Source organism: Peromyscus eremicus, chromosome 11 (assembly GCF_949786415.1).
Source record: "Peromyscus eremicus chromosome 11, PerEre_H2_v1, whole genome shotgun sequence".
Classification (NCBI taxonomy): Eukaryota; Metazoa; Chordata; class Mammalia; order Rodentia; family Cricetidae; genus Peromyscus; species Peromyscus eremicus.
In genome coordinates this window covers 51,893,495-51,903,621 of record NC_081427.1, presented here as the reverse complement: position 1 = coordinate 51,903,621, position 10,127 = coordinate 51,893,495, and the positions used below count along the sequence as shown (strand labels likewise).

The 10,127-nt window shown below is 44.4% G+C and overlaps 1 protein-coding gene across 1 annotated transcript; it reads right to left on the bottom strand.

Annotated features, from left to right (window-relative positions):
• Window positions 1-1,065: 1,065 nt before the first annotated feature.
• Mrps36 (mitochondrial ribosomal protein S36) lies at window positions 1,066-9,581 on the bottom strand. The gene is made up of 4 exons (XM_059276273.1): window positions 9,460-9,581; window positions 5,840-5,903; window positions 2,886-3,070; window positions 1,066-1,216 (listed from the first exon to the last, which is right to left on the bottom strand). The coding sequence occupies exons 1-4, from the start codon at window positions 9,496-9,498 to the stop codon at window positions 1,199-1,201; spliced, it is 306 nt and encodes a 101-aa protein (XP_059132256.1). The 5' UTR covers window positions 9,499-9,581; the 3' UTR covers window positions 1,066-1,198.
• Window positions 9,582-10,127: the final 546 nt, after the last annotated feature.

Genomic DNA, 10,127 nt, shown 5'->3' with positions numbered 1-10,127 from the left:
TTCCATCTGTGTTTCTGAGTTTCTAAGCCCAGGGCTCACCAATTCAGCTAGTCTGGCTGGCCAGAGTTCCAGGGTCCTGCCTTTCTGTCTTTCCAGAAGGAGGATTCCAAGTACATAGCTACTCCCAGCTTTTTACATGGATGCTGAGGCCATCTTACCTATTATTATTTATACATTGTGGTGACCCATTGGGCTTGGATTCTGGAACCCTGACTAGGAACAGTGACGGAATGAAGAAATGATACACAGCCACACATACATTAACACTGGGGTTCTCGCACTGCTACTAAAAACCTCAGACTGTGTATCAGTACAGCACACAGGGATGGGGAGTATGGCGGGGTGGGGGTAGTGTTTAGCTAGTCTGGGTAGGGGTCTCTGTAGGACAGCAATCTCAGGCTGGAAAAACATCAGGGAGGAAGAAGCTGCAGCTGCTTGTTTCCGCACACACTGATCAATCATTCATAAACACTAATACACCGTCCCTCTGAGCCTATCCAGGTAAGGTATTACCATTCCTGAGCAGCCTAAGCCTTGGAGTCCCGGACATGGCCATGCTCATGTTAACATTCACTCAGGATTTCACTCACAGTTGCTGACACTCCCTACAATACAGACACTTTTTCTGAATATAGGTACAAATAATCTTTTATATTATCTTCGTGGTCTTAATTCCACTGCCAGCTTTTATTTAAATTACATTTTTATTACTTAGAATAGGGTATAATTACATCAGTTATAGTCAGATAACCTTGTGAATGAAAAAAGCCAGATAATTAATAACAGTGGAAATATCTCACGGCTCCTTACCTAATTTCAGGGAAAAAAAACTTCCTTATAGCAGGAATTGTGTTTCATAAATTATCTTTATGTCTAAACAAACAGAAAAGAGAAAGTTTGATCATTTACTAGATACTGTGTGCTTATAATAGCTCATCACGGGTAACACTTCATAACCAAGAGTAAGTTAACAGGCTAACATGTAAAAATGTGACTTTAATAGGTATGCAGGCCAGCTTGCAGAGAAGCTGACCAAGATACACAGAGGAGATACAAGTGGCCATCTAGAGTTTCCATACTTCACTCTTTGCAGAATATTTATTAAGGTTGTTTAATATACAATTTTTATTTGACGTTTCCAAAGTCCTGCATTGTAGAGATAATCCTTTTGTCTGACGGCAAACAGCAAACACAGTGGTCACTCTGGGCCTCCACGCTGAAAGGAGAAGCATAAAGGGATGAGATGAAGTCATAAATTGACCATAATTTATGTAATAAAAATGGTCTTCAGGCTTTGGCTGGTTTTTTGAGACAAGGTCTCTCACTCTATGTAACCCAGGCTGGCCTAGAAATATAAAGCTCAGACTGGCCTCTAAGAAATCATGGCACGCTGGGTGGCAGTGGCGCACGCCTTTAATCCCAGCACTTGGGAGGCAGAGCTAGGCAGATCTCTGTGAGTTCGAGGCCAGACTGGTCTACAGAGTGAGATTCAGGACAGGCACCAAAACTACATAGAGAAACTCTGTCTCGAAAACAAACAAACAAACAAAAAAACAAAAAAACCAACAAAACAAAACAAAAAAAAACAAAGAACAAAAAATTCAGGGTTTTGCAGAGTTTGGAGGCATTTACAGTAAATGTTGAAAATTTACATCTAGAAAGGATTCAATATTAATGACAAAGCTAGGTGTAATGGTGGACTCTTTAATCCCAGCATGTGGGAGGAAAAGGCAGGTGAGTTTGAGGCCAGCCTGGTCTACACAGAAATTTCCAGGACAGCCAGGGCTGCGTAGAAAGACCCTGTCTCAGGCTGGAGAGGTAGCCCAGAGGTTAAGAGCTCTGGCTGCTCTTCCAGAGGTCCTGAGTTCAATTCCCAGCAACCACATGGTGGCTCACAACCGTCTATAATGAGAGCTGGCGCCCTCTTCTGGTGTGCAGGCATACATGCAGCAGAACAATGTATACATAATAAATGAATAAATAAATAAATAGATCTTAAAAAAAAAAAAGGAAAGACCCTGTCTCAAAAAAAGATTGATGATTGATGACATGAGTTAGCCTCAAATTTCTCTGAGGTCTCAGAAGCCCTTTAGAATGTTATCAGCCCCTCACTCAAAGAGCTTTTTTCCAGATAGTTTGATGTTTTGTTAGGAATGAACCCAGGGTTCGACACACTGGTGGCAGGAGTTCTATTAATGAGCAACATCCCCAGCCCTCTGTATGTCATGCATGCTTCCTGAGGATCCCAACAGTGATTTGTGTCTGACTGCCCTGACCTAGCTCTTCCTCTCCCTTAGCTATAATCCCATTTCACAAACAAAGGGAAGAACACGTAAACCAGCAAATGACCACTGCAGCAAATGACCACTGCAGCCAATGACGACCACTGCAGCAAATGACGACCACTGCAGCCAATGACGACCACTGCAGCCAATGACCACTGCAGCCAATGACGACCACTGCAGCAAATGACGACCACTGCAGCAAATGACGACCACTGCAGCAACTGACCACTGCAGCCAATGACGACCACTGCAGCAACTGACGACCACTGCAGCAACTGACGACCACTGCAGCAAATGACGACCACTGCAGCAAATGACCACTGCAGCAACTGACCACTGCAGCAAATGACCATTGCAGCAACTGACCACTGCAGCAAATGACGACCACTGCAGCAAATGACGACCACTGCAGCAACTGACCACTGCAGCAACTGACCACTGCAGCAAATGATGACCACTGCAGCAAATGACCACTGCAGCAACTGACCACTGTAGCAAATGACGACCACTGCAGCCAATGACCACTGCAGCCAATGACCACTGCAAAGCCAAAATGTCCTGGCACTCTGCACAATCTTGTGCTAAAGAGCAACAGCATACCTGGATAAATTCCATTTCTTCTTGAGATATAGGTTTCCTTCTGTATTTCTGAGGTAATGTTTTTACGATCTCTGCAGTGTCTGGTGGCCCTGGCCTCAGCGAATCTGGAGATGTATTTCCCTTAGAAGTCTGTGAAATTATAGATGAGTGCGAGGGTAGCCCAGCAGATCTCAAAGCTTCTGAGGCTGACATTAAAAACAAAAACACTAATTAAACAAATTATCCAGGTGTCTTCAAATGTTACTTTTTTGATTTATCTACTACTGAATAGTCAAGCTGTCCTTTAAAACAGGTCACTGGGGCTGGTGAGATGCCTAGTGAGATACAGTTAAAAGCACTTGGCTTAGCCGGGCGGTGGTGGCGCACGCCTTTAATCCCAGCACTCGGGAGGCAGAGGCAGGCGGATCTCTGTGAGTTCGAGGCCAGCCTGGTCTCCAAAGCGAGTTCCAGGAAAGGCGCAAAGCTACACAGAGAAACCCTGTCTTGAAAAACCAAAAAAAAAAAAAAAAAAAAAAAAGCACTTGGCTTTTCCAGAGGACCTAGGTTTAATTCCCAGCACCCACAGGGGCAATCAAGCTGTCTGTAACTCCAGTTCCAGAGGATCTGACTCCCTCTTCTGGCCTTTGTAGGTACCAGGTGTACATATGGTACACAGGCATACATGCAGACAAAACACCTACACACATGAAATAAATCATGTCATTCTTCAATTTGCTTGTAGCAATCCTCCTCAACCTTCTGAGTGCTAAAATTATAATAGGTATACACCACTATACATGGCTTCTTGAACTATTACAATTTTATATATATGTATATATGTATAGATATATAGATAGATAGATAGATATACACACACACACATATATGTAATGTTCTTTTTGAAAGAAATAGTACTCTCTTTTTTGTTTTCATAGGGTTTCTCTGTGTAGCCCTGGCTGTTCTGGAACTTGCTCTGTAAACCAGGCTGGCCTCGAACTCACAGGTATTCACCTGCCTCTCTGCCTCCCAAGTGCTGGGATTTAAGGTGTGTGTTACCACTCAGCCTTTTTTTCTATCTTTCTTTCTTTTTTTGAATAGTAGTCTTTGTTTTGGGTTGGAAGGGCTGGGGTTGGACGCAGGTTCTTGTACAAGCTAAGCAAGTAATCATTGAGCCACTTTTTTTTTTTTTTTTAATGATAAGGTCTCACTATGTTTGAATTCCTGGGTTCAACTGATCCTTCTGCTTCAACTTCTTCAGTAACTAGGACTACAGGTGTTCGACTCCATGCATGCCTAGCAAAGTAGTTTAAAGAAAGTAAATTATGACTGAAGAGATGGTTCAGAAGATAAAGGTACTTGGCAGCAAGCCTGATGACCTTAGGTTTATCTCTGGCACAGCACTCCTGTGTAGAAGGAGAGCACTCACTCCTGCCAGCTGTCCAAACTTCATACATGCACTGTGACAAGTGCACACTTGAAAGCTAACACACATACACACACAGAGGATAAATACAGTGAACAGAGTTTTAAAAAGAAGTAAGTTACTAGGCCAGGTATAGTGGTACACACTCTTCTAATTCCAGCACTTGGGAGGCAGAGGCAGGAGGATCACTGGGAATTAAGAAACCAGCCTCAGGCTGGAGAGATGGCTCAGCCATTAAAGGCTAGGCTCACAACCAAAAACATAAGAGACCAGACTGGTCTACATAGTGAGTTTTAGGCCAGGCAGAACTATCAAGCAAGACCCTGACTCAAAAGAAAAGCAAATGGCTCTTGAGCTGAAGAGACGGCTCAGCCACTACAAGTTCACACTCACCCTCTAAAGGGTCCACAGCATCAAAGCCTGTTGCCCCAGACTCCCTTTAGGGACCGTGAGACAGTTCAGTGATTAACGGCACTTGTGCCAAGTCTGAAGATCTGTGTTCAACTCCCAGCTCCCACGTGGTGACTCAAAACTATCCATAACTCCAGTTCTAGAGGATCTGATGTCCCCTTAGGACCTCTGTGGACACCAGGCATGCATGTTGTACACATATATACAAGCAGGAAAAACATTGATACACATAACATGTTTTTTAATTTATTAAAAAAATACAATAAGAGCTGGAGAGAGGGCTCAGAGGTTAAGAGCACTGGCTGTTCTTCCAGAGGTCCTGAGTTCAATTCCCAGCAACCACATGGTGGCTCACAACCATCTATGATGAGATCTGGTGCCCTCTTCTGGCCATGCAGACACAGCACTGTATACATAATAAATCAATCAATTAATAAATCTTTTTTAAAAAATACAATAAAATAAAACAGAGAATAAAAAAGTTTATTACTAGCTGGGTGTGGTGGTATACACTTTTAATCCCAGCACTGAGGGGCAGAGGAGCTCTGTGAGTTCAAAGCCAGCCTGGTCTACATATCCAGTTCCAGGTAAGCCAGAGTTACTTAGACCCTATATAAAAATAAAATAAATACATAAAAAATTTAAAAAGTTAATTACTTGCATGCTACTCGGATACCATTGTGATCTAAAGCCGGGCAGTGGTGGCGCACGCCTTTAATCCCAGCACTCGGGAGGCAGAGCCAGGCGGATCTCTGTGAGTTCGAGGCCAGCCTGGTCTACAAAGCGAGTTCCAGGAAAGGCGCAAAAGCTACACAAAGAAACCCTGTCTCGAAAAAAACCAAAAAAAAAAAAAAAAAAAGAAAGCCATTTTGATCTAAAATACAACAACCTACCTGATTATAAAGTGAGGAATACTGCCATTATATTCATTTCTAAATATGAAGGTGTACAATTTTTTTTTTTTTTTTTTAATATTTAATTCCTTTTATTCTGGCTATTTTCTTTTTTTTTTTTTTTTTTTTTTTTAATTTTTATTTTGCAATACAATTCAGTTCTACATATCAGCCACAGATTCCCTTGTTCTCCCCCCTCCCGCGAAGGTGTACATTTTTTAAAAATATCTAAATGAAATACAACTTACCACTGAGTTTAGGATTGTCTCTTCTGTCAGGGAACCTTATTAATGGAGAATGTGGCTTCACTACCTGAAGGAAAATAATGACACATGGGGAAAAAAATGACCTCATTAGAAGCAACAACCTAGTCCTCAAACCTACATCAGGGCAGCTCACAACTGCCTGTACCTCCAGGGGCATGTGATACCTCTGGCCTCTTTGGGGATGCTACCTCTGGCAGCCTCCACTCACACACATATGCTCGAAAATAAAAGCACTTGCCAAGCAAGCCTGACAAGGTGGAACCCAGAAGGAGAGAATGGACTTCCAAAAGTTGTCCTCTGACCTCCATACACACGTGTGCTCCATATAAATCACAATAATAAACAAAACAAAAAAACACAGTGAATGGGCTAGAGAGATGGCTCAGTGCTCAAGACCACTTTCTGCCTTTGCAAAGGACCAGAGTTCAGTTCCCAGCAACCAAAGCAGGCAGCTCACCAGTGCCTTTAACTCCAGTTCCAGGGGATCTGATACCTACTCTGGGCTCATACACACAAACATTTTTACATAAAAATAAAAATTAGAAAAAAAATAAACTTAAATAAAAACAATGAAGATGATGTGACCTTGTATTTTGAAAGCCTTACAGACTGATAAGGAAAGAATTGGAAATGTCCTGATTTGTATCAGGTACTTAGCAGTTTAGAACAGGACAAACACACACCAGGCAATTATAAACACCTGCCCTATATTGGGCAGGGGTAGCACAAGCCTTTAATCCTAGTGCTCTGGAGGCCGACGCACGTGGATCTTTTTGAGTTCAAGGCCAGCCTGGTCTACAGAGGTGTTCAGGACAGCCAGAATTACATAGAGAGTCCCTGTCTCAAAAAATAATAAAGGGAAATAAAAATATGCTCTATTTGCTGTCCAGATTTTTTTTAATAAAAATTTCAAAATTTGTCGTTAAGTAAAGGTAATAAAAATCAATGACTGCCATATTATTCTAAGTTATAGCTTACACTCTGATCCTGATCAAAGAATGAATAAAAGTTTACAGAGGGAAAAGAAATCCATGAATGAAATAATAAAAAAAGAATGCCGACAAGAGTGGTGACAGATACCTTTCATCCCAGCACTCGGGAGGCAGAGCCAGGCAGATCTCTGTGAGTTCGAGGCCAGCCTGGTCTACATCGCGAGATCTAGGACAGGCACCAAAACTACAGAGAAATCCTGTCTCAAAAAAGAAAAGAGAGGAAAAAAAAAAAAAAAAAAAAAAAAAGAGGGGGTGGGGAGGAGTGTAAGTTGAAATGTTAGCTCGGCAGTGGTGGTGATGAATATCTTTTTTTGGTGTGTGTGTGTGTATACACACACACATTATATATTTTTCCCCCCCAAGACAGAGTTTCTCTATTTAGCCCTGGCTGTCCTAGAACTCGCTCTGTAGACCAGGCTGGCCTGGAACTCACAGAAATCTGCCTGCCTTTGCTTCCCAACTGCTGAGATTAAAGGCATGCACCACCACCACCCATCTGTCTTATATTTTGAGACAGTCTTTCCCTAAACCCAGGACTCACTCATTTGGCTACTCTAGCCAGCCAGCAAGCTCTGGAGATTCGTCTGTCTACACCTCTCACTTCCCGAGGCCGGGGTTATAGCCAATTTCAAACATGGGCGCTGGGGGTCTGATCTTAGTCGAACGTATTACAGAAAGCATTTGACCCACTGAACTCTCCTCGATCTTCCATGAACATTCCCAGATAAATCTTTTTGTAGGTAGAGACACTCATATCTCCTGGATAATACATTAGTAGTAAAATGCTTTTTACTTTAATGATTAGAAACTGACAGTTTTCCAGAGGGGTCCACTTCTTTTTATACAATACTTTGAGTTTCAGGTGCTCCTGCCTGTGTCAGCACTGGGTCAAGTCAATCTTTTCATAACCAGGGTGGTGTCGGGGAGGTGGTGGTGCACACCGTTAATACCTGCACTCCCAGAGCCTGAGGCTCTCTGAGAGTTGGAGGCCAGCATGGTCTACAAAGCGAGTTCCAGGACAGCCAGGGCTACACAGAGAAGACCCTATCTTGGAAAAAACAAAAAACAACAAAAAAAATAAAATAAAATAAAACGCAAGGCTGTGTGTAGCTCAGAAGCAGGGTGCATGCATGAGGCCCTGGGTTCAAATCCCAGCAACAAAAAAATAGGTTTTAGTTATTTGGTGAATGTGTTATACCTTCTGGTTTGAATTTGTATCTTCTTGGTAAGCATTTCTAAGCATCTTTTTTTCATGTTTGCACTCCAGTGGATATCTTCTTCTGTTGTATCAATTCCTTCTCTCTCTCTCTCTCTCTCTCTCTCTCTCTCTCTCTCTCTCTCTCTCTCACACACACACACCCACCCCAACTTTGTTGTTTTTTTGTTTTTTTTTTTTTTTGAGACATGGTTTTACTATGCAGGTCTGGCTGTAACTGGCTCTGTGGACCAGGCTGGCCTGGCCTCTACCTCAGGAATATCTGTCTGCCTCTGCTTCCTGTGTGCTGGGATTAATGGTGTGTGCCAACAAGCCCGCTCCTCTACTCATTTCAAACTGAGTTATACATGCATTGTTGATATATGGGGTTATACGGTATGGATGGCAGACTTTCGTCGGCTATTCCGTACTTGCGGAATCCTCGATGCTCCGTGCCTATCAACTGAACAAGTGACTGAAGATCAGTCATTTCGATGGTACCAAAGGTCACCATTCAGACAACTTCAGGGGAAAGCTCTTTACCCAGATGTGTTCGTGCAAAGGAAAATGTACTTACAACAAAAGTGAAAGTTAATCAGAAAATACTCCATATTCCGAATTTCAAAAACTCCCTAATTACAAAAGGCTGTGTCTACATATTCATGACTTTTACCTCTCCTATTAAGTTAGAGGCCACAGCTGGGGAAGCAGACACAAAAGCTGTCAGGAGTTAGTAATTGATGGGTGGATTAGCAATGCTACTCTAGCTGCCTATCTAAGCACAATGGGAAAAGGCTTGGCAAACCAACCCTGAAACACACACACACACCAGTCGGCAATAAACTAGCATGACATTTCACACATTTCCACATCCGCAGCCAGGCGCCCCCAAGAGAATCAGATCTGACCAGGTTCAAGGTGAGGGAGCAGCCCAAGAGGCCAGGTATCCGGCCATTCCCAAGTCCTTGAAAGGGACACCAGGTCAGAACTAGGATTTGCTTCCTTGCCCCGCCCCGCTACGGCCTTCCTTCGGATTGGCTGACCGAGGGGACATCACGGACAATTTTAAACGGCGATTGGCTAAACTGATGGAGGGCAGCGTTAAGTCCGCGGACTCCTAGGGCTAATGAAGTGCTGGGGAATCCATAGACCTCGGACGAGCGCGAGCCTGTACTCCCAGAAGTTACCTCCTGCCGCGCGGCTCGAACCCTCGGCGCCAGACTCCACTTACTCGCCGACACCTGGAGCCCGAGGTCCCATTCTCAGACACACACCCGCTAGCCCTGCTCAGGGCCGCGGTCACAGCGCGTTCTCTGCCACCGCCTCTGCTCCTCGCCTCCGGGCGCTGCTGCTGCCGCTGCTGCTGCAGCTGCACCCTCCCTCCCTCCCACGCGCGGGAGTGGCCCAGGCTTTACCTGCACGACCCTGGTGGCGGAAGCCATCTTGCTGCCCATCGTGACCCCCGAACAGGGGCAGCTTCCGGGGCGCCGGCGAGCCGCAGAAGTATCGGGAGTGGGCAGCGTGGGGCGGAGCCTGTGTGACGTCACTGAGGAGCTGTAAGGGCCAGCCCCACCCACTCCGCGCCCGGCCCCGCCCCTCTTCCCTGCTAGGCGCTCAGCCCCGGCCTTTTCTATTGTAGCGTTTTGCAGCAACTGGTTGAACTATCTGGTTCACCAACCCAAGTTATCTAGGGCCATTCTCCCCGCCCTCCAGATAGCTAGTTTCTAATTTCAGTACAGTTCCAAATTTAATCTGAAACATAAGTCATACAATCTCCTGTGGCTTCCTAACATAAATAATTTTATTAAAACTTGAAAGTTGCTGGGCGGTGGTGGCGCACGCCTTTAATCCCAGCACTCGGGAGGAAGAGCCACGAGGATCTTCGTGAGTTCGAGGCCAGTTTGGCCTACAGAGTGAGTTCCAGGACAGCCAGGACTGTTTCACAGAGAAACCCTGTCTCACAAACAAACAAAATAAAACAAAACAAAAACCTTGGAAGATACCTGCCTTGCTCAGCCATCATTAGAGAAGTCTCGTCCTGCAGCAGATAGGAACAAATACCGAGACCCACAGCCAGACAACA

Coding starts and splice junctions, on each gene's coding strand:
- Mrps36 (XM_059276273.1), bottom strand. CDS start 9,498: ATGGGCAGCAAGATGGCTTCCGCCACCAGGGTCGTGCAG. Junction 5,904..9,459: donor CCGCCACCAGGGTCGTGCAG/GTAAAGCCTGGG, acceptor ATTTTCCTTCAG/GTAGTGAAGCCACATTCTCC. Junction 3,071..5,839: donor AGACAATCCTAAACTCAGTG/GTAAGTTGTATT, acceptor TTTTAATGTCAG/CCTCAGAAGCTTTGAGATCT.